General features: G+C 48.6%; 2 protein-coding genes across 2 annotated transcripts; both read right to left on the minus strand.

The window, feature by feature from the left end:
• Positions 1 to 375: 375 nt before the first annotated feature.
• Positions 376 to 798, minus strand: LOC123461555 (basic proline-rich protein-like). Its single transcript, XM_045152264.1, has one exon. The coding sequence runs from the start codon at positions 796 to 798 to the stop codon at positions 376 to 378; it is 423 nt and encodes a 140-aa protein (XP_045008199.1).
• Positions 799 to 1,974: 1,176 nt separating this feature from the next.
• LOC105943993 (apolipoprotein L6-like) lies at positions 1,975 to 18,881 on the minus strand. Its single transcript, XM_045152265.1, has 5 exons — positions 18,723 to 18,881; positions 18,310 to 18,457; positions 6,126 to 6,222; positions 3,223 to 4,057; positions 1,975 to 2,139 (listed from the first exon to the last, which is right to left on the minus strand). Exons 1-5 carry the CDS (start codon positions 18,879 to 18,881, stop codon positions 2,083 to 2,085), a joined length of 1,296 nt encoding a protein of 431 aa, XP_045008200.1. The 3' UTR covers positions 1,975 to 2,082.
• Positions 18,882 to 23,459: the final 4,578 nt, after the last annotated feature.

Below are 23,459 nucleotides of genomic sequence, written 5' to 3' on the forward strand. Positions count from 1 at the left end.
AAGGCCCTACCGCACAAGAGCGCAGTCACACGCGACATGGGAAGTAGTGAGGCCCAGGAAGCAGGGACGGAGGGAGGGACAAGAGGGACGTGTGGGCCCGAGGGCGCAGGCTTCAGTTATGCAAGGTCAGTATCCAGATCATTCGTACAGGACGGGACAGTCATGTGCCCGGAGCTCTAACAAAGCACGGGAGCCACGGGAGACAGCTCCGGCACGCCAGGGTCATTTCCCACGGGAGACCCGGCACAACCTCGGCGCTCACAAAGGGCAGCTGAGTTCCAGCAGGGCGCCTCCGCTCTGGCCAATCAGAGCGCACGCCGTGCCCTTGCCCCGCCCCTTCCGGTGAGCGTGCGGAGCCGGGGAGTCCCCGGATGCTCACGTCTTGGCCTGTCCCGGAGGTGGAGGTCTGCGAGGTCGGTTGCTGTGTGGCCCTGGCACCTGGAAGCCACGGGCGGTGCCACACACAGCCTGGGCAGGGGTGGGCAGCCCACACCGTCCTGCAGTTCCAGGCACTGCGTTGAGGGCACCACGGGGCTGGGAGCGGAGCCGGGGGTCAGGCGGGGGGTGAGGAGCGGAGGCCGGAGGCAGTGATGGTGGGGGGCTCGCGCTGCAAGGCGCAGGCGGGGGTCCAGGCCGAGTGCGCGGGCGACGGCGGGGTGTGAGCTCCTGGAGAGCAGAACAGGCCTGGGCATGGGCGAGGAGGAGCAGAGGAAGCCACTGCCCCTCGCTCCTGCTCAGGGACATCTGGGAGAACAGGTGCCGGTGACATCTTTGTGGGCAAACCTGGCCCGGAGCCATCACCTCCTGGAGGCTCCCAGGAGCGGAACGGAGACTTGAGGGGACAGGAAACACAAGACCTCCTGTGCACACCCCCGGCCCCCCGCCCAGGGACCCTTCTGCCGTATTGATCTCCTACTCCAGAGGCTGACAGAGAAGGGTGCTGACTGAGGTGACCGGCTGCCGTGCGGTGTCTGAGACCATGAAAGAGTGGCACCAGCAGCTGGTTGGTGGGACTGAGGGCGATTCAGTGCTGGGGTCAGTCCTCCTGGTGAGGTGGGGTTTTCCTTTGAGACCCATGCGACTGTCACTGGGCCTCTGAGTGGGTGACTCTCCTGGCCTCTCCTCTCTGCCCTATTACTGTCCTCAGAGTCCCCTCTGAGGCAGGTAGGGTTACCTCTTCAGAAGGAAAATGACATCAAAATTCACTAGGCAGCTGAAGGTAACAAGGACCCTATCCCCTAAAAATTGTGAACAGTTTTTTTTTCTTGCCTAGAAGTGGGCAATATCCTGAGCCTCTAAGAGAGAAATACGTAAGAGAGAAATCCGTTTTTTCCTTATCCTCTTTTTTCAAAAGTAGTCCTCCTTCACAAGAACCTGGCGTAAAGTCTCAAAGAAGATTACCAGGTCCCAGGACACATGACATGGCATCTTCCGTTTCCTTCTAAAGGAGTCCCCCTCTTCGAGAAACCGGACAGGAAGAAGAGACTGAAACTACAGGGCGTCTAAACTCCACGCATGGGAACTGGACTGACCAGCTCAGCACCCATTCAGAATTCCCCCGGGGTTTTCCCACTTCTAGACACCACTCCTGCTTTATGGAAGCTCTGTCTTCTTTTCTAACACTCTATAAAAATCTTTCTCTTCATTCTTCAAACTCATAAGACAAGAACCTGGAGGGTACTGACTCAAAGGAAGGTTTGTCTGACCATCATCCTCCACCTCCCTAACTTCGGAGTTAAAGCCAGGAATGGTTCTGTGGATGTCAAAGGCACCCAAGGTCCTGTGTCACCTGGGTCAGCTGTCTTCACTGCTGCTCACTTCCCTGGGATGCTGCCTTCTCGTGCTGGATGGAGTCTGAGTTTCTTACCCCCCTTCAAACATGAGCTCATAGGCCGGTTTTTTCCTTTTTGGAATTTTTATTGTTTTTACACGCGCGTGTGTGTATGTGTGTGAGAGAGAGAGATACCAGGATCTTTAACTGGCTCAAATGATAGCAGATGCTGAGTCACATTATGTAGGCTGCTTCCATTGGTGACTTGGGAATTGGACACGGGGGCCTGGCAGGTGTTTCAAGCAAAACCTTTAACCACTGAGCCATCTTCTCAGTCCCTGCATTTGTTTCCTTTCATGCAACATTTTCTGGAAAAAAAAGAGATTATAGCATAATTGTTATGTGTTGAGTTGTTAAGAAAACAAAGAAAAGACAGATGTAGTGTTTCACACCTTAATTTTAGCACTCAAGAGCTTGAGGAAAAAGCAGGCGTGGTGGTGCATTCCTTTAATGCCCCCACTGAGGAGGCAGAGCAGGGAGATTGCTGTGAGTTCAAGGCCAGCCTGCACTACAGAAGGATTTCCAGGTCAGGCTGGGCTAGAGTGAGACGCTACCTCATAAAAACAAAAAAATAAAAGACCAAAACGGAGTGTAGGAAGGAGGATCCTCATGAATTCCAGCCAGCCTGTACTACAGAGTGAAGCTTTGTCTCAATGAACAAAAATAGGAGCTGGGCGTGGTGGTGCACGCCTTTAATCCCAGCACTCGGGAGGCAGATGGAGGAGGATCGCCATGAGTTCTCAAGACCACCCTGAGACTCCATAGTGAATTCCAGGTCAGCCTGGGCTATAGTGAGACCCAACCTCGAAAAACCAAAAAAAGGAAAAAAGAAAAACACACACACAAAATAGTTATCAGGCATGGTGGTACATGTGTTTAAGCCGAGCAATTTGGAGGCAGAGGTTGGGGATTCACCATGAGTTCAAGGCCAGCTCAGGTCAGCCTGGGCTACAGCAAAATCCCACCTTGAAAAACACCAAATGAATACATAAATAAAAAACCCAGGGACTGTGGACTACAAATACTTGAGCAGTAAAGGCACATTCTTGCAAAGCCTAAGGACCCATGTTCGGGTCTCCAGATCCCACAAGCCCGACGCTCGAGGTGACACATGTGCAAGGTTGTACATATGCACACGGTGGCGCATGCCTCTGGAATTCAATCACATTGGCTGGACGTCCTGGGGCACCATTTTTTTTTCTCTCTCTCTTGTGCTCACTTTAATAAAAAAAAAAAAAGCCACTCCATTCATGCCTTAAAAAAAAAAAAAAGACTGGGCATGGCTTCTTACAAACATGACAACCTGAATGTAAATCTCGAGTCTGCACTACTTTGGACCTCACAAGATCCCGTTGAAATCCCTGGGGATCCTTCCAGAGCGTCACCCTCACCTTGTTCCGCAGCTGCTTGTAGTACTGGGTGCATTCCCCCACCAGCTCCTCCAGCTCCCGCGCATAAGCCCGCAGCTCTTCTGCAAGCTCGGCCCTCGTGCCTTCCTTCAGCTGTTTCCACTCCTCAGAGAGAGCAGCTATGTTGCTGCAAAGGAAGCCGATTGACATCAGTCCTCTCCACAAGAGGGCCTCCTTTGTCATGGCCAGGGCTGTGCCCGTGAAAGCCTTTTGCACCTGCCTGGCGCTTCGGGTTGACACTTGGCCAGTGGTCATGAGGCGCCTGGCAGATGTGGCCAAGTGCGGGTGGGCTCTGGCTAGCCGCAAAGCTCGGGTGTGCTTCCTGATGGTGTCCACGGCGCTCCCGCAATTGTGGATGATCTGGCCAATGTTGGTGACATAGGATGTTTTCTTTCCCCCAGTATCTTCAAGCTCTTGGTCAGTAGTGGGCAGTAGGGTGCTGGCCTGAGCTTGGGCTTTTCTATTGCGGTATGTTTCCCACACATCGGTCACAATTCTGGTGACCCCAGCTGCTGCGCCCAAACCACTGCCAGCCACTGTGAGCATCGTGCTTGCTCCTAGAGTGGCTGGAGCCAGGGCTAAGCCCAGGAGGCTCATGACCCCAGAGGCCACGGCAGCAGAACTAGTCACCACGTTAGACTTGACCATTTTCTTATGGTTTGCATCAATGTCTTCTGCAAGGGCATAGAGTTGTTTAATGGCCACCTCTTGATCCTTTTTCCACTTAGAGAACTGTTCTAAAAATTCTCTTTCTTCAGCTGACAGATCTCCGTCTTGTAGCTCCATGTCTTCACCCTGAGTATTGCACTTCTTCCCTCTATGGATGAGAGAAATAAAGGTTTCATTTCAGGGTGGAGGTGATAGCTCAGTGGGGAAAATGGTTCCAAGCATGAGGACATTAGCTTGGGTGTCAGCACCCACATACAAGCTGGAAGTGGTGGCGTACTCCTATGTGCCCAGCCTTGGAGAGGTAGAGAAAGAAGGATTCCCGCGACCCGATGGCCGGCAAGTGGCCGGTGACTGTAGCTGGACAGTGAGGACTAGGATTGGGGGTGTGGCACTCAGGTTAGCATTGCTGGCAGAAATCACCCAACCAAGAGTAGCTTGTGGGAAGAAAGACTTATTTTGGCTTACACACTCAAGGGGAAGCTCATAGGAGAGTGTGCCAAACACTGGCATGGGGAAACTGGCTATAACACCCATAAGCCTGCCCTTAACAGGAGATGCTAGTTCCCAAATCTCCATCACATGGGAACCTAGCACTCAGAACACCTCAGTTTATGGGGGACACCTGAGTCAGACCAGCACAGGGGGAGGTGCTTCCTTTGAGATAGGGTACAGAGTGTTTGAGGTGGACCCCATATGTTTACCTCTGGACTTTGCACTCAAACATGTGGGGCACAGGTTAGGACCCCGGGCCACTGAGGGTTAAAATGGGCATGAGCTACCAGGCATGGCTAAGGGCCCCTGAGCTACAGGAGGCCACTCTCTCTCTACATGCCTGGGGCACCTGGACGTCCAGGAACTTAGGCTTCCCTCATAGCCCTGTGACCTTTGGCCAGTTGCCTAGGAAAGTCCTTATCAGAAGCAGCCTTCACCCAGCCCATCCCCCTGCGACCCTCTCCCACCACTGTGTAGATCACCTGACTCTCTCCCTATGTGCTGGAATGAAAGTCCCTGGGCATCAGTAAGCAACCTTTGAACCCACCAACCCCCTTAGGATTTTCTCTCAACTGCTTATAGAAACTCAGCCCCCTGACAATTAAGCGGAGTTGCTCTCTGAAGCTGTCTCCTGGGTGTACCTCTTCCCGTCGCCCTCATGGCCACTCAAAACACTGCTCCACAGTTGGCTGGATGCCTTCGGGGAACCATGGCCCCAAGGATGCAGGGACTCACACAAACACAGAGGTGAATGCATGCCTACGCATGTGCACTTACAATCACACATGTTTAGGCACAGCATGTGCACATGCACACACAAAAGAGGAGTTGTGCCAGTGTTCCACGCGGAGCACGTGGTGTGTGGAATTGACACAGATCTGGATTTCAAGGCTGTGACATGGTGTGTCAATATATTTACCTTATCATAAATGTCTTCCTCTGAGCACACATAAACACACATACATACACTGATCACATACAAAAGTCCCCACAAACATTAGAAATGAAATACGTGTCCCACCACTCTCTCAGTGTAGGTTAACTAGTGACTTAGGTCCTAATACAAGTTTCTCAGTAGGGGTAAGTCAGTCAACAGGCAGCTGTGAGAGCACGCAGCCATGGGGCTGTAGAGAGCAATGCTTCTGCAGGCCATGGGGGAACCTTTCCTTCGGCAGGGCTGCTGTGTAATTGTGCTCAGCTTTATGTGTTTCTGGATTCACTAAAATATCTCTGGTGTGGCCGTCTGTGGCGGGACAGCATGTATGTATGATGTATGTTCGTCCCCCAGCACAGACAGAGCTAACGACAGAGTTCTGAGATCACACGCTGTTTGCCACACGGTGCTGGATGTTGGTTGAATTCACTCACTGATGGACACATAAGTGGCCCTGACTTCATGGACGCATTAATCCTAAAGGGCTTCCTTAGAGGCAGCAGATCCAGGAAGACCCGTGTTCTGCCTTCTCGGGACTCACTGAGTGGAGGCCCCGGCCTGGGACACTTCCTATGCTCAGAACCCCCTGCTCAGGGTTGTGCTCCTGTCTGAGCCTGACTTGCTCCCCCAATCGTTACGGTAAGCCTCAAGGACCCTTCTTCCCTTGAACACAGGCTGCTGAGAAGACAAGGCCCACTCCCCAGCCAGCGCTGCCAGAGCAGTGACTCCCACGGGGACGGGCAGGAGCCCTCTGCCGAAGCAGTCCTGCCCCGCCCCAGCCACCAGTCACCTCTTTGCGTCACCTCCAGCCTTGCATTCCGTCGCCGCCTGCTTGCCTGGCATTTTCTCCCGCTCCCAATCCACGTCCTTGCGGGTCAGATGGTTTTCTGGTTGGAAACAAGGAAAGCAAACGGTGGGTACCCATCATCCGAGCTTGTGGAAGTCAAGCACAGAGGGATTTAATATCTCACTGGGTTAAAGTCATAGACGAGCAGATACAATGCTAAGCGCCTGCCAGCCGTTGTGTGTACATATGAACTGACATGTTGCGTACATACTCTGCCCGGGTACGGTGAGGTACCCAGCTCAGTGCAGCAGGACCGCTCTGTCAGAACGCAGCAGAACGTGCCACCGCCAAGTGAGCCGCTATGCACGAGGACAATTTTCACCCTGAGGCGGTGAGCAGCAGATGCAGCTGTCCCTCTTCGTGTCCTCCAGGGAGCTGAGGCGGTGCTGGACCTGAGACCTTTACACCCTCAGTGACGCCAAGTGACTGAGGGGCAGATTGCAGGTGGAGTGTGGGAATGTGGGCCAAGAGGATGGTGCAGGCCTCAGGAGGGACAGAGCAAGCCAGCTCAGCATGTCATCAGGCTACTGAGAACAGGGCACAAATTAAACCCTACAAACCTTTCTAGGGTTGTCCATGTAATAGTCTTAGACTATGGTTACCCATGGGAGACTGAACCCTTAGGAGCAAAGGCAGAGGTAAGACGTGCTTTATCCTCTCGCTGTCAAAACCAGATCAAAACTTACCCTTTTCTCCCAGTACTATTCTCCCCAGAGGGAACCGCACCCTGACTTGTACAACTATGGATTACTAGTCTTAGTCTTTAAAAATATATATTCATTTGGGCTGGAAAAATGGCTCAGCAGTTAAGTCATTTGCCTACAAAGCCTAACGGTCCAGGTTCAATTCCCCAGTGCCCATGTACAGCCAGATACACAAAGTGGCGTATGCATCTGGAGTTTGTTTGTAGAGGCTCGAGGCCCTAGTGCACCTGTTTTCTCTCTCACTCTCTGCATGAAAAAAAAGTAAAATGTATAATTATTATCTGAGAGAGTGAGAGGGAGTATGGAGACCTAAGTCCCTTTTACCATTGCAAATGAATTCCAGATGCATGCGCCACATTGTGCATCTGGCTTTACACAGGCATTAGGGATGAAACATGAACCTGTACGTTTCGTAAGCAAATGCCTTTAACCTCTGATTCATCTCCCCAAGTTGGCTAATTCTCGAACATCACATAAATGAGGCATTTGCTTGGCTTCCATTACTCAGTATAATGTTTATGAAGTTTACTCATTTTTTTGTGGGCATCAACACAGATAAAAAATTATATTGCTTACTGGGCCAGAGAGATAGCTTAGTGGCTAAGGCACCCTGCCTTCAAAGCCAAAGGGCCCAGCTTTGATTCCCCAGGATCCATATAAGCCAGTTGCACAAGGTACCATGTGCATCTGAAGTTCATTTGCAGTGTCTGATGGCCCTAGTGCACCTATTCATTCTCTCTCTCTCTCTCTCAATCAAATAAATAAATAAATAATTATATTTCTTGGTAGCATTTAAATACTTGTGTATTATTGAAGGGTTAATAGCCTTCTCTGAAAACCAAAGGGAATTAAATAATTAATATGCATACTTGAATCTCATGGCTAATAAAGAGGGCAAAAAGAGCCAGCACTCAGGAGGCAGAGGTAAGAGGATCACCATGGGTTTGAGGCCACCCTGAGAATAGTGAATTCCAGGTCAGCCAGAGCTGGAGTGAGACCCTATCTCAACAAAACAAAAACAAAAACAAGCAAACAAAAGGCAAAGAGGTGTTTGGCACCCTTCCCAGATTGATGTACTCTCCTTAGCCTAGATGGCCTTGAAGGACCAGAGACCATCTGAGTCTCCTCCCTTAGACATTCCTGGCTAAAGAAGCCTGTTCTGAACAAGGACACAGGCAGCTACATTTTTCTTATCAACTGCACCTGGTTCAGTCTGTTTTTCTTAGGATTCTCCTTATAAACTTGCACCCCAGCCTGGCTCAGTGCTTCAGACTTCATCCCAAGGGAGATCTGATGTCCCTCGCTGCTTCTCTCAATGAACAGTCTGTCTGCAGAGATCAAGTCCGGTGTTCTCTTTGACTTTTCTTTTACACTTTCCTTACAATTATACCTGAATTGTTTCTTCTACTGGTGCCTTTAAGTTGATGGTCATCATTGACGACTTGGAATTAATTGACTAATAATAAAAGTTCATGTTTCAGAAAGTGTGCATATGTCTAAGGACTTCAGGATGACATTCTAATCTGAGAGAAATAATTCAAATATGGTTGACAGTTCTTTGACCTTTCCACACCTCCCCTCACCTCCCACTTCCCTGTGCTGAGAGCTGAACCTGTGGCCTCACACATGCTCAGCAAGTGTCTGCCACATAACCCACCCCAGCCCACGCCACTTATTTTTTTTCCCAACATTCAGGCCCCTAGATTTGTACCTTTGTCTTACAAAGACTTTCCCCGCTTAGTGTCAGCAGGCAGAGAGCCACCTTCCCTGGCAGACTGTACAAGTCTGCTGTGGAGACTTCTAGAAGAGTGTTTTTGCCCTCCTACATTTTAGGCGTGGTGAGGGTGGCTGGCAAGGAAGGGGCACTGTCTGCCCTCCTTGGGGAGACAGTCCTTCTCAGCAGTGTAGGCGTGGGCAGTGAGGCAGACTCTGGCCCAGGACTCAATCTCAAGAGGTCTAACTGGGTGCTGCATGGTTTTCTTTACACCAGAAATAGCTACGGGAATGCCGGGCTCGGTGACTGTCAAGGACCAAGGCTGCTGCGTGGTTTGTGTTACAGAGAGGCTGGAAGTGCTGTTTTCAAAGGAAAAGACTCTCCAAGAGCATCAGAAAGAGAAGTCCAGCCCTCTCCTCTAGTTAGACCTGTGTCTGACCTGGTGAGGCTCCAGGAAGACTCACACAAAAGGCTCACACAGGGCTGGAGAGATGGCTTAGCGGTTAAGCGCTTGCCTGTGAAGCCTAAGGACCCCAGTTTGAGGCTCAATTCCCCAGGACCCACGTTATCCAGATGCACAAGGGGGTGCACACGTCTGGAGTTCTTTTGCAGTGGCTGGAAGCCCTGGTGTGCCCATTCTCTCTCTCTCTATCTGCCTCTTTCTCTGTCGGTCACTCTCAAATAACTAACTAAATAAATATTTTTTTAAAAGGCTCACACATAACTCCAGACCCTCCCAGCTCACCAGTGTGCCACTGTGTGGGCTGTGAACAGGTTGCCCTTGCGACAGCAACTTTTCCTGAGCTGGGCCCCTCGTCCCCCGGGCTCCTTGTTCTTTAGGGTCCAGCAGCAACCCTCCCTCCCTTCTCCCTGCCCACTGTGCCTTCTCCAGCCCCCATGGAATGTGACCCCTCCAGGCTCTGTTCTCACCTCTCCAAGTGTCACCCACGCAGGCGCTATGACCAGTGACAGGTCTGCCCCGAGAAGTCAGCGTGAGCAGCTCTTCAGAGTTCCAATGGGCCCCTGCTCAGGGCTGGAGGCTTGTGCAGCCAGGAACAAGGTTGTGGTATTGGATGCAAACTCTCCTCCCAGCTTCCTCAGGAGCTTGGAAAGCCCTGGTGCAGAGTCAGTCAATTTACAGGAAAGAGAGACTTACTTGGAACTTTCACTTTCCATCTCCCCCACAGGTGCAGTGGAGGGGCGGGGCGGGACCAAGTCCAGTTCTGCCTACCATGTGACTTGGTAGGAGAGAAATTGCCCAGCATGTGCCAAGCATAGGTTCTACCCAAGCCTGTTTGAGAAATAACCAGAGGCCTGTGAATCCCATCTCTCCTTTCCGAGTTACTAGCCACATCCTGGGTGCTTACTGCCACAGCATGGCTAAAAAGTCCAATGAATCATTTAGACCCATCACCCTGTGAGCAGGAATCAACTGCTTTGTCCTTGAATCTCCTTCCATAAGGTGTGTATTCATCTAGCGCCTACTGTTTAGGACCTCTGTTGGGAGCTACAAGGTTTGCGTGGGATTATATGGCCCCACACCTGAAGGTTTATTATTATTATTATTATTACTTCATTCAGATTGAACTGGCAACTTGAGTCCAGACCACGAGTCCATGTTAGTGCAGAAAACTAGGTGAAAGAGCTAGTTTGTAGCTCTGGCTATCTTTGCTTGCTGCTGCTGGTCTCTCCCTCTCTCTCCTGTGGATGCTGGAGGGATCCAGCTTCTTCCACCATGATGTAACTTCCCCTGGATTCTGTAAGCCTGAAGTAAAACTATTACTCCCAAAAGCTGCTTTTGGTCAGTTGATTGTCCCGGCAATGAAAGAGAACTGCAACAGTAAATGGGAACCAGGAAGTGAGGCTGTTGCTGTCATCGACCTGACCATGCGGATGTTGGTCCTTTTCATTGTGTTGACTGGAGGACTGTGGCAAGATTTGGTTCTTTGGACTAGAGAAGCCTTGCAGTAAGCAATGTTGGAAGGGCTATTCTGGTGCAAGATTCAGTCTCTAAATACAGAGAGAATTGTGGATTGGAAAGGCCTGTCTTAGGAAGTCTTAAAAGGGAGAGAATTTTATTGGAGCTGATCTACTGGCAGAAAGGCTGGCTGCATGTTTCTGACCATGCCTCGAGAGTTTGAATTTAACAGTAATAGATTCTAGCCAGGCGTGGGGGTGCACACCTTTAATCCCAGCACTTGGGAGGCAGAGGTGAGAGGATTGCCATGAGTTCGAAGCCACCCTGAGACTACTGAGTGAATTCCAGGTCAGCCTTGGCTAGAGCAAGACCCTACCTCAAAAAAAAAAAAAAAAAAAAAAAAAAAAAAAAAAAAAAAAGAGGAGAAAAGAAAGAAAGAAAAAAAGCAAGCAAGCAAGCTAATAGATTGATGTGCTTGGAATAAGGGCATAGCACAGAAATATAGAAAAGATGCAAGGTTTATCACAGAAACAGTTTAAGCAAATTTGAAGTTATAGGCACAGAGACTGGTTTTAGGTCAAGCAGATTACTACCTTCAAGGGTGGGCTAACTGCTTGTCATTGTGATAATAGGTAAAATGCAGAGGGGGACATTCACCCATGGAAGACTCAAATGAGTGAGAACACACTTTCTTTTTCAAGGAAGGTGGCCTGAAGAAAACTCTAAGCAAGTAACCTGCTGTTCAACGTCACGATTTATTCCCCCGTGGATTTACAAATTTGTTAGTACCAGGTACTGTGGAGTGTAACAAATGATGGAAAGAAAGAGTCTTTGGATGTGCAACATGGTTTTGTTTTGGAAATGTCCCCTGGGCAAAATGATTCAGGGTTGGATTCCCTGTGTGGAGGCCCAGTAAGGCTAGTGTATGGAGCTGTGAAGATGAACCATGGTTTGCAGTGTTGACCCAATCATATTTTGCATAGACCAGGACTGTGTCATGGCTGCCATGGAGAGCTGCTGGCTTGGGATGTTACCCTGGGCTTTGAACAGCCCAGCTGGAGGTGAAGAATGAAGATTCAGACACTTTCATCAGTGATTTTGGATATTCGACTTGACTGCAGATGTTTGATGTCTACCTAATAGTTATTGAATATCCATTGGTTCAGTATCTCCTTTTATCAATGGAGATGTTAATTCTGTGCCATTATGTGTTGGGAATATGTAACTTGTTTTGATCTTATAGGGTTTACAGTGAAAAAACATTCTTAAGTTTCAGATGAGACTTGGGACTTTTGAACAATGTTAAAGTTAGTAAAGACTATGCAGACCTTTAAAGTTGGACTGAATGCAATTTGGATTATGAGATGGTAATGGTAATGAGTCTATGGGGAAGAGGAGAACAGTGTGGTGGCTTGAATGTGAATGTATGGCCCCATAGCCTCAGAGATTTTTTATTGAGTTTGCAACTTGTGTCTGCAGTGGGTGGAATCCTGCTGGGGAGGAGGTGTGACTGGGGGTGGATTTTTTAGTCTAGCCTTACTAAGTGAAAAGAGCTAGTTTGGGGCTCTGGCTATTTGTATTTTTGGCTGTTGGTGCTTGCTGCTGGTGCCTTCTCCATCTCTCTGCTGTGGCTGCTGTGGTGAACCAGCTATTCCCACTGAGATGGAACCTTCCCAGGATTCTGTAAGCCTGAAAATTCCATTCCTCCCCCATAAGTTGCTTCTGGCCTGGTGAGTGTCCCATCAATGAAAAGTAACTATACCTGGGAATGGTGTCACATGTCTTTAATTCCAGAACTCAGAAGGCAGAGTAGGTAGATTGTCATGAGTTTGAGGCGAGTCTAGGACTACAGAGTGAGTTCCAGGTCAGCCTGGGCTAGAGTGATACTCTGTCTCAAAAAAAAAAAAAAAAAAAATCTGACTTCATCCAGCATACAGGGAGCGCCCACCAAATAGAGTATCTATGCTGTTCCCAATAGTCTCCTGCTGCATATTATTAGGTGCACAACTCTTGTACCAACCCCATGAGAAAGGCAGCATGCCCTGAAATAGAGACTGTAAAAATCATTCATACTTTTGATGGCATAATCTGACTAAAATACCACAACTTTATTTATAGTTTTTGTGTATCTCACATAATTTAAATGTTCAAGGAGTCACCACAGAAATATTGTTACCTATTACATTTGATTTTCCTACAACAACCTATGACTGTGGGCACATTCCTCAGACTACTTTTTCCCAAACTCAACTTTTTAAATTATGTTTATTTTTTCATTAGCTTACAAATCATAGGTTTCTCTAAGGCCATATTATCATTATAACATTTCAGTTTTGGTTAAACCTCTCTCTCTTTAACATCTTCCCTTGAACCCATTTAGACCTTTCTATCCACAGTATTCAGCCTCTCTATATACATATCTACTGTCCCACCACCTTAAGATCTTCAGCCTTCAACACCCCTCATTAGACCCCAGCCTCTACTACTGACTCTTACTCCAAAATGCATACAAATTACAAAATGTGAACATAGGACCCACATACCAGAGCAATATGTGATATTCTTTATTTTGGTGTTGGAGATAAGGTCTCACAGGATAGCTCAGGCTGGTCTAAATCCCTTTATTATCCCGTCTCAGCCTCCCCAGTTCTGCAGTTGTAGGTATGCAACTCAACAACTGCTTTTGCTATCTATTTTTATTTTGGTTAAGAACACTAAGGGCACAGCTTCATTTATTTTTTTACCCAGGTGCCTGCTGTGTTTGTATAAGGTGTGAGGCATCCCCAACTCTACAGACCCTCACCTCACTTCCATCACAGCCTGATTCCTGCATTGTTCTCTATGGATGGTGTGGTGGTTTGATTCAGCAGTCCCCTGTAAACTGACGTGTTCTCAATACTTGATCCACAGCTGGAGGCAATTTGGTATTTAGAGCCTCTTTGAGGTGTGTTGTTGGGGATAAGTTTATGGGTATTATAGTCAGCTTCCTCTTGCCAGTGTTTTCAGTCTCCTGATGCCATTGTCCATCGGATGTTGACCAGGAAGTGATGTCTGGCCTCTGCTCATCCCATGGTTTTTCCTTCCATCATGGAGTTTCCCCTCAAGACTGTAAGCCAAAGCAAACCCTTTCCTCCTACATACAGCTTTTGGCAAGGTCCTTTGTGCCAGCAACATGAAATTAGCTGCATCAGTTAATTGGTACCAAGAAGTGGGTTCATCCATGTTAAAAACCTCATTCTATGGCTTTGGCCTTTTGGAACTGATTTTTAGGGGTGGATGGATTTGAAACCTTGGCCTATGAGATGCCTTGAAGTGCTCGAATTAGAGCTTGATGGTGTATCCTGGTCAGAGTTGAAGGACCTGGATGCAGTCAGAACTATGGCCTGTGAGGTTGGCTTATGAGGCTGAGGAAGCACCTGGTCAGGACTGCTGTAGAAGCAGTTTGTGTGAGAGACTGTGCTCTCCTGCCAGCTTGTTTCCTGAGAACTTGTGCAGGGTTGTTTTGCATAGAAACAGACTGGTATGAACAGATGGATATGGCACAGAAAGAAAGGAATTCTTTGGGTTGAAACTGCTGCCTGTTCATCTGCAATCATTTGAGAGATTATAACCACTGAGATTGGGCCAGCTGATCTGCATTGGGACAGCAGGCAGAATGGAGACTCTTTTTTAATAATTTTTTTAAAATTTTATTTATTTATTTATTTGAGAGTGACAGACACAGAAAGACAGATAGAGAGAAAGAGAGAGAATGGGTGCACCAGGGCTTCCAGCCTCTGCAAACGAACTCCAGACACGTGTGCCCCCTTGTGCATCTGGCTAACGTGGGACCTGGGGAACTGAGCCTCGAACCGGGGTCCTTAGGCTTCACAGGCAAGCACTTAACCGCTAAGCCATCTCTCCAGCCCTGGAGACTCTTTTGAAGGACTATCTTGTTCTTCAAAGTTGGATTTGTTTCCCCCCTGACTAACAAGTTGGTAGCCTATCTGGTACTATGCAGTATACCAAATGTGGGGCAGAGAAACTCATTGAATTTGAAACATGGTTTTGTTTATTGGAAATAGCCATGGGCAATGTGAAGCAGGCTTGTTGGATTACCTGTGTGAAAAATCCAGTGGAACCATTAATATAAATTGTGGGTTGCAGTAGAGACCCAGTGGAGATGCCAGGACTATGGGATGGCTGCCAAGGAGAGCTGCCAGCACTGGATGAAGTTTTCTGGGATTGGGAGTATCCTAGCTGGAGGGTTGAAATTGGAACTAGACACTCATCACTGGTTAGAATCATCAAATTTGGAGACTTGTCACTGGTTATAGGTGTTGGACTTAGAGCCAGATTTTGAAGTTTGCCGTGTTTGTTTTAAATCTTGCATTGGTTGAATATTTCTTTGCTATGCCCAATGCCATTTTTTGCAGTATGAACACTTATTGTGTGCCATTATAGTGATTATAGTGTTTTGTGTGTTGTTTTTTTTTTTTGTGTGTGTGTGTGTGTTTTTTTTTTTTTTTGTATTAAAGCTCAGTTAAAAGACCTTGTACTATGTGGATTTTGAGCAACCTAAGGTTTCTGGTGGAAAAGAGAGCTGTATTTGAGAATCAGATTAGAAGCCATTCACGTCACTTTCTGGCAAAGAATTTCTCTGCATCTTGTCCATGTCCAGAGACATTGAATATAGCTGAATTCCAAAGTAACCAATTCAGGAACTGGATATAAAAATTTTTGAGATAGCATAGCTGTTGTAGTCAGGTTCACATTGCTGGCAGGAAACACCTGACCAAGAGCAGCTTGTGGGGGAAAAAAAAGGTTTATTTTGGCTTACAGACTCGAGGGGAAGCTCCATGATGGCAAGGGAATTTATGGCATGAGCAGAAGTTGGACATTACCTCCTTACCAACATCAGGTGGACAATGGCAATGGGAGAGTGTGCCACACACTGGCAAGGGGAAACTGGCTGTAACACCCATAAGCCCGCCCCCAACAATACACTGCCTCCAGGAGGTGTTAGTTCCCAAATCTCTACAGCTGGAAAGTTAGCATTCAGAACACCTAAGTTTATGGGGAACACCTGAATCAAAGCACCACAATAGCATTCCTCTGTAACATAGTTGTTGTAGATGCATTTATTCAGACTTACAGGGGAATTTGGAACAAAAGGCAGACTAAAAGAATTTGAAAACATGCAGTCTGGTCAAAAAGAAAAATAGGGGCTGGAGAGATGGCTTAGCGGTTAAGCGCTTGCCTGTGAAGCCTAAGGACCCCGGTTCGAGGCTCGGTTCCCCAGGTCCCACGTTAGCCAGATGCACAAGGGGGCGCACGCGTCTGGAGTTCGTTTGCAGAGGCTGGAAGCCCTGGCGCGCCCATTCTCTCTCTCTCCCTCTATCTGTCTTTCTCTCTGTGTCTGTTGCTCTCAAATAAATAAATAAATAAAAATTAAAAAAAAATAAAGAAAAATAGTGAACTGAAGCTTGTGTGCAGGAGGATATTTTTATGAAAGAGAATTGTGCCATTAAATAGAAACCTCCTATTCTCTCTTTCTCTCTCTCCTCACAAATGAATAAGTAAAAAATATTTTTTTAAAAAAAGAAGAAACTAACTACTTGACATTGGGACAGTAGAAAAGATGCCTTTGGATATCTCAGTAATTGGCTGGATCCACACAGGTAGGAACAAGAGTGTCAACATTTCACCAAAAGAAAAGAAAGCTCCAGGGCTCACTCCTTACTCAGGTCCACCTGGTAAGTGTTCTTCTAGGTTCAGCTGCCCAGGCACTCAGAGTTCACTGGACTCTACAGGGACAGAGGGAGACTGGTCACCACTTAGGCTGGTGGCTAAGCATGGTGTCATCCACATGGCGCTCATATGTAGACATGCAGGATCAGAACACAAGGCTTGCAGGGCCCTGGGCACTGCCAGTCAGGCTCCAAAGGAAGGTGAGGAGGTGAGGCAGGGTCTGGCAGGCTGCTCTTGAGAAGCGGCTGTGAAGCCTATGCTTTTGTGGAGACCCCAGGATAACAGAGGTGGCAGGAATGTGCAACTCTGCCAAGAATGCCAAGAAAGTATCAGCAAGGAGTGGAGCCAGCCCTAGAGAAAGTTCATGTGGGCTGGAATGAGCAGAACAGGAAGCACAGGGCTGCCCAAGCTGCTGGGAGAAGACATCAGTACGTGTCCTACATCCTGGACATGGAGAGACAGGACGCAATGTCACCCTGGGAGCTGACATCAGTACACCATATTCCTACATTCTGGACAGAGAGGGACAGAACACAATGTTGCACTGCTTTGACCTTTGTGGTGGCTTCAATGAGATGTCCCCAATGGATGTCCATGTTAAGAATACTTGGTCCTGGGCTGGAGAGATGGCTTAGCGGTTAAGCGCTTGCCTGTGAAGCTTAAGGACCCCGGTTCGAGGCTCGGTTCCCCAGGTCCCACGTTAGCCAGATGCACAAGGGGGCGCATGCGTCTGGAGTTCGTTTGCAGAGGCTGGAAGCCCTGGCACGCCCATTCTCTCTCTCTCCCTCTATCTGTCTTTTTCTCTGTGTCTGTCGCTCTCAAATAAATAAATAAAAAAAAATTAAAAAAATATTAAAATTTTTTTTTTTAAAGATCAGGACCAAGTCGTAGCTTCTGAAGCTTCTTCAAAAAGGAAAGGCCTGGGGTAGAGAGAGAGAGATGGGCCCAGGCGTGGAGAAGAGAAATTAGTCAGTTAAGCATCACATTAAAAATTCAAGCTGAACAGCAGGCGTGGTGGTGTATGCCTTTAATTCCCGTACTTAAGAGGCAGAGGTAGGAGGCCCATCATGAGTTCAAGATCGCTCTGACTATATAGTGAATTCCAAATCAGCCTGGGCCAGAGTGAGACCCTATCTCCAAAAACCAAATAAATAAATCAACTCAAGCTGAGGCTGGAGACATGGCTCAGTGGGTAAAGCACTCACTGCACAAATGTGACAACCTGAGTTTGGTTCCCCAGAGTCATCTAAAGCCAGATGCACAGCAAGTCTATATTCCCGATCTTCCAGAAGTGGGAAGTGAAGATGGGAATTCCAGAAGCTCCCGGGCCAGGTGGCCCGAGTCGCAGTGTGAACAAAAAGAGACCTCTCTCGGACAGGTGCAGGAAGAGGACTGACACCCGGGGCTGTCCCCTGAGCTCCACACACCTGCCATGGCATGCAAGCGCCTTGATCACACACATAGGCAATACGTGTAAAATAGCAATTTGAATAGGTCGGGCACGGTGGTCCAAGACCTCATCCCAGCACTTGGGAGGCTGAGGCAGGAGGATTGGTGCCAGGTCAGCCTGGGCTGTGTGGCAACTTTGAAGCCACCTGGGCCAATGTGACGTTGTCCGAAACAAAACAAACCAACCAACCCACAACCAGAAAGCTTGGAAACTGTAAGGAACAGCCTTGGTGGCCAGGCATTTCCTAGTAAGTTCTCCTGAGCCTTCAGAAAAAGAAGCCTTACTTCCTGTGTCATACAAACTGTCCCCAGACAGAACCACAAAGGTATTGCGTGCACAGTCATGACACAGGTATGGCATTAATGACAGACGGTGAGCACAGGAAGCCATGACTCAGGCTCGCTCCCCCTGCACAGCTGATCCCAGAAAGTCAGAGAGCAGAATGAGATCCCAGACCCCTGTGCTCAGATCACGCGCCGTGGCCCCGGCGAGGCTCTCACCGAGCACGAGCACCATCCGGTACGTGGAAGTTCACGCCCACGGCGCACTCCAGTCGTGGCTTAAGTAACAAAGGGAAATTATGAGCATCTGGTTGGAGCCTAAGCACTCACCACTTATCCTAATAAAAATGTTTAAGTATACAAATAAAACATCACCCGCGAGGAAGTGGCTCTGTAAGCCAGCGGCCAACAGACACGTCCCAGAGTCAATGTCATCGTAGCATTTAAGGACCGCAGCTAACTCGGTCAGGCAAGGAGTCTAAATGGGAAAAATAACCCCTGAGAGACTGGTTGCAGTGGGAAGAAAAGGAGCCTTACCTCATCATGAATTATTCATTGCATAACTGACATCAGCCAGAATTCAGCAAAGCACGGGAAATATTAAGAAGGAAGAATATGTCTACAGAGGGACAAAGACAGTTAGAAAACATCTCATTACAGACACTTTTCATTACAATCCAAACAGCAGAGAGCAGCAAGGGAAGACGTCTGAGCAAGCAGTGGGAAGACAGCATGGGTCTCACGTGAGAGAAGAGGGAGGATGTGGGGGCCTGGAGGGCAGCCCCGGCCGGCATGCTCGGGCATTCAGCTCGGGCCGTGGTCTCCGCATCCAGAACAGTGTCTGCTGCAGGCCTGCCGTTCGGTGCTGGGATGGTGTGGGTCCCTTGCTGCTCAGGTGCCATTATGTACCAGCTGCTTGGAGTCGTCCAGGCAACTGTGGAGCAGGGTCTTTAGTGGCCGTAAGGGCACCAGGAGGAAACACCTAGAAGACAGCTTAAAATAGCAGTTTGTTTATTTCTCAGGAGATTGACGTGGGGTTTTTTTTTTTTTTTGTTTGTTTGTTTATTTTTTCGAGGTAGGGTCTCACTCTAGCCCAGGCTGAGCTGGAATTCACTGTGTAGTCTCAGGCCGGCCTTGAACTCACGGCGATCCACCTACCTCTGCCTCCCGAGTGCTGGGATTAAAGGCATGCGCCACCACGCCCAGCTTGGGACTGAGGTTTTATAAGCAGTTGAGAAAGAGAGAGCAGGAAGAGGGTCCTAAGGAGATTGGTGGGTTCAAAAGTTGCTTGCTGGTGCCTAGTTGGCATACGGGGACGTTCATTCCAGCATGTAGGGAGAGAGTTGAGTGATCTATCTACTGGTGGGAAGAGGAATAGGGTATGGGTTGCAGGGGGATGGGCTGTGTGAAGGCTGCTGGCTGATACCACATAAGGAGTTTCCTAGGCAACTGGCCAAAGGTCACTGGGTGATGAGGGAAGCCTAAGTCTTATTAGGATGTCCAGGCGCTTTGTTCTATGGGGGGAGGGTCCTTACTCCTGCTGGTCCCACGACCTGAGATTTGTCTGGGGTTCAGGCTTCTGCAACCTCTCTGTAGCCTGAAGCCCTGGTCATGTCTGATACCTTAGGCCTGTCTTAGCCTGGGGCCCTGCCTGTGTCTGACAGGATGGGAAGGGGAGCAGAGGAATGTGGTGCCTGGCTCTGGACATGTACATGGAAAGTGGCCCAATGTTCTGCAACAAAGATGCCTGAAGTTCATGCCACTCTGATTGCAACTGGAGATGCGCAGGAAGGAGGTGTAGAGAAGGGGAGAGAAGAGAGAGAGACAGAGCTGGATAGATGGCTCAGTGTACATTGCTTGGTAGAAGACAAGATGAGCATGAAAAGCATCTTGCCTGCCTCTTCCCTTGCCTGTCATGCATGCAGCCCCAGCTTGGGCCAGGCCCTGATGGGATACCATTAACACCGTGACAGACAGCCTCTGCCCTAACATGTTTGGGGCCCCAAAGGAGTGCAGGCCCCAGAGGAGCCATCAATGAAGAGAGGGGGTCAGGTGTGACAGGAATCGCTGATGGATGAACTTTACCCCTACTTATTCCTCCTGGGGGGGGGGGTGACCCTAGCAAAGGAGGGCACCCAGTGAAGAGAGAAGCTGGCCGCCTCTGACTGTGCCACTTGCTGTGTGCTGCTGGGCTTGTGCCTTGTCATGGAGCCCTCTACATTCCCAGTCAGATGGGTCATTCACTCATCCCATGATTCAGCACACAGGTGACCTGCATGGGAATCCCGCCAGGCCAGAGGCAAGGAGGACCGCACAGCGGCGTGGAGAGTGAAGGAAGACCCCTCCCTCGGCCATGGGGGGTCCCCCTATGCTGCAGAAGTGAGCGAATGATCTCCGTGCTCAGGTTAGCAAATTTCTTCCAGAACCTCGGTGAGCAGGGGCAGAATGCGGGTGTTTAGCCAAGAAAACAGGGTGTATGTTTGTGTGTGTATCATCAGGGCCGTGATGAAACCTCGAGGCAGTGAGGACAGGTTTGCAATAACCCTGGGAACCCCAGAGATGCCTGGGATGGAGGAAGAATTTGCAAGAGACCATGTTTGTCATATGCAAAGATGGAGCTGGGCCCAAGGCAGACTAAGTATTCATTGTCATTTGACTGTGAAACATGCCCCAAGGTCTCAGGTGCTTTAACACTTGGTCCCCAGCTGGTGGCGCTGTTTGGGAGTGGGGTCGAGCTGGCATACAGGGGCCATTAGAGGGGAGCCTTGAAGGTGATGTCCTCTTCAGTTTCTGCCTGGGCTGCCTTTCCTGTCTGCTGCTGCAGTGTGACTAGCTGCCAGCTCCCACTGACAGGCATTGAGCCCATCTAGTCCCCACGTCCTCCCTCCACAAGGTCATTTGAGACTGAGCCAAACAAAAGAAACCTCAGCTATCTTGAATGGCTTCTGTGAGCTTTGTTGTCACAGTGATGAGAAATGTGATGAATACATTCGTGCTCATTAAAATTGAAGCCCAGCCTGGAGCTCACCGCTCCTATTTTATTGTTTTAAAGGCAATGTAAAGAACAGGAGGGTGAATTGCAGGGAAGGGATCAGTGCATTTTTTTAAAGATTTATTTTAATTTATTTACTCTAGAGAGAGATAGAGAGAGGAAGAATGGGCATGCCAGGGCCTCCAGCCACTGCAAACGAACTCCAGATGTGTGCGCCTCCTTGTGCATCTGGCTTACGTGGGTCCTGGAGAGTTGAACCGAGGTCCTTTGGCTTTGCAGGCAAGCGCCTTAACCGCTAAGCCATCTCCCCAGTCCCACGAGTGCATTTTTGGCTGCATGCAGGTTTTGGAATGATCTGTCTGTATGCTCTGCTCCTCACTCGGGTAGCTCCCTGCTTGTGTTAGGTAGCTATACAGACATGTGCAGGCACTGGAGGCCATTGAAGATAGACCCTTCTTCCTGAATGGCTTTTGCTCCTTTAAGATTTAAAGTGCCATGTGATGCACCTTACTCAGTAGGTAGACTCTTAAAATATCATGTGAAAAGGAGGGTGGAGATATCAGGGATTTTTGTTGAGCCCCATTAAGGAAAAGCTCCTTCTGGTGAAAATGGTAGAATCTGAGTCCTACCTTTGGCACTGGGTGGATACAAGACATTTAAAAAAATGTTTTATTGGGCTGGAGAGATGGCTTAGTAGCTAAGGCACATGCCTGTGAAGCCTAAGGGCCCAGGTTCGATTCTCCAGTCCCCTGTAAGCCAGACGCACATGGTGGTGCATGTGTCTGGAGTTCGTTTGCAGTGGCTGGAGGCCCTGGCATGCCCATTCTCTTTCTCTCTATCTGCCTCTTTCTCTGTCTGTCTGTCACTCTCAAATAAATTAAAAATAAGCAAAGAGAAAAATATTAAATAAAAATGTTTTATTTATGAGAGAGAGGTATATGAGCATACCAAGTCCCCTGAGCTAGTAGGCTTTACAAGCAAGTACCTTTAACTGTTGAGCCCGCTCCCCAGCCCCAAGACATGGCATTTTAAGTTACCCAAAATACAAAAGTATAAATACATACTATGATCTCGTCCCTTAAGAGTTAACACAACTGAAGGCTGGGGATGTTGCTCAGTGGTTAAAGGCACTTGCTTGCAAAGCCTGATGGCCAGGGGTTCTATTTCCCAGCTGTCCACATAAAGTTAGTTGGACAAGCATTCAATTATAGCAGCAAGAGACCCTAGTGTGCCCATACACATACAAAAACAAGTACAAATAAATAAAATGTTTGAAAAAGTTACTTCAAACTTTACCTGTCAATAACCTGGCTGGGAGATCACCCCTCAGAAAAGCTTAGTCACCTGAAGACGTGCTAAGGAGATGGGAGATGAACAAAAGGAATAGTTATTCCTTAAGGAGATAATGGATGGTGCTCTCTGGAAGCCCCTCGTTCCATGCAGCTGCTCACAGATCTGCAGTGAAGACCACCCACTTGTCTGAGTTCTAGCTCAAAAAGCGTCACCTTTCCTTTCCCCCTTCCTTCCTCTTCTTTGGATGCCAGCCAAGAGCCTCAACACGCCTGCCTCCCACTGGGTTTCTCTCTCTCTTCTCAGTACATCTCCTTTGCTTCACTCCTCATTGCTCACGTGCCTAATTCTTCGTGGTCGGGAGACGAGGACTCCCAGTAAGAAACCTGCCACACTTCGTCTTCCAAGCGAGACCTGGCAGAACTCACCACGCTCAGCAACTTCTGAGCCAAGGACGCGTGTGGACACGGGGAGCTCTCCAAGGGCCACGAGACTCTTGAAACACCCCTTGGTTAGGGACCGCCTTGTCAAAGAAGAGGGACTTTCTGTATTTACCATGAATCTAATGTAGAAAAACTAGCACGAGCTTCAGTAGGGCTCATGCATAGACTTCAAAACTATCCCTACTTAAAAAATTCAAATGTGCAATCCATGCAGTTATGTTGGATCCCCAAACTGGAACTTTTCCACTCATGAATCCATGATTGCAATGACTGGAGAAAGTGGAGCGTCTCTTAAAGTTTATTTGAAGATTTGGGGACTTTGTAGAAGAAAATAGAATTTAGTTCCAAACTGTGATGACCGACTTGGAGTTTCAAGACTTCTCTAACGAATTTCCATGAGATTCCAGTAGGTTGCTTCCTCCACATTTGGTGGAAAGTTGAGATGAGTGGATTAGCTGTTCTCTGGCAAGGAGGGAACTGCAGCCTAAGCTTTTCTTTCTTTTTAGTATTTTTTATTTACTTATGTATTGGGGGGGGGGGGACAGAATGGGCATGCCAGGGCCTCTGGGCACTGCAGATGACTCGAGACATATGCGCCACCATGTACATGTGGCTTACATATGTTCTTGAGAATGGATGGAACCTGGATCCTTAGGCTTCACAGGCAAGTACCTTAACCGCTAAGCCATCTCTCCAGCCCATACAGGTTAAACTTTCAGCATTTGCTTATCTGCCTTGCTGGTCCTTCCAGCTTG

Source organism: Jaculus jaculus, chromosome 6 (assembly GCF_020740685.1).
Source record: "Jaculus jaculus isolate mJacJac1 chromosome 6, mJacJac1.mat.Y.cur, whole genome shotgun sequence".
Lineage (NCBI taxonomy): Eukaryota > Metazoa > Chordata > Mammalia > Rodentia > Dipodidae > Jaculus > Jaculus jaculus.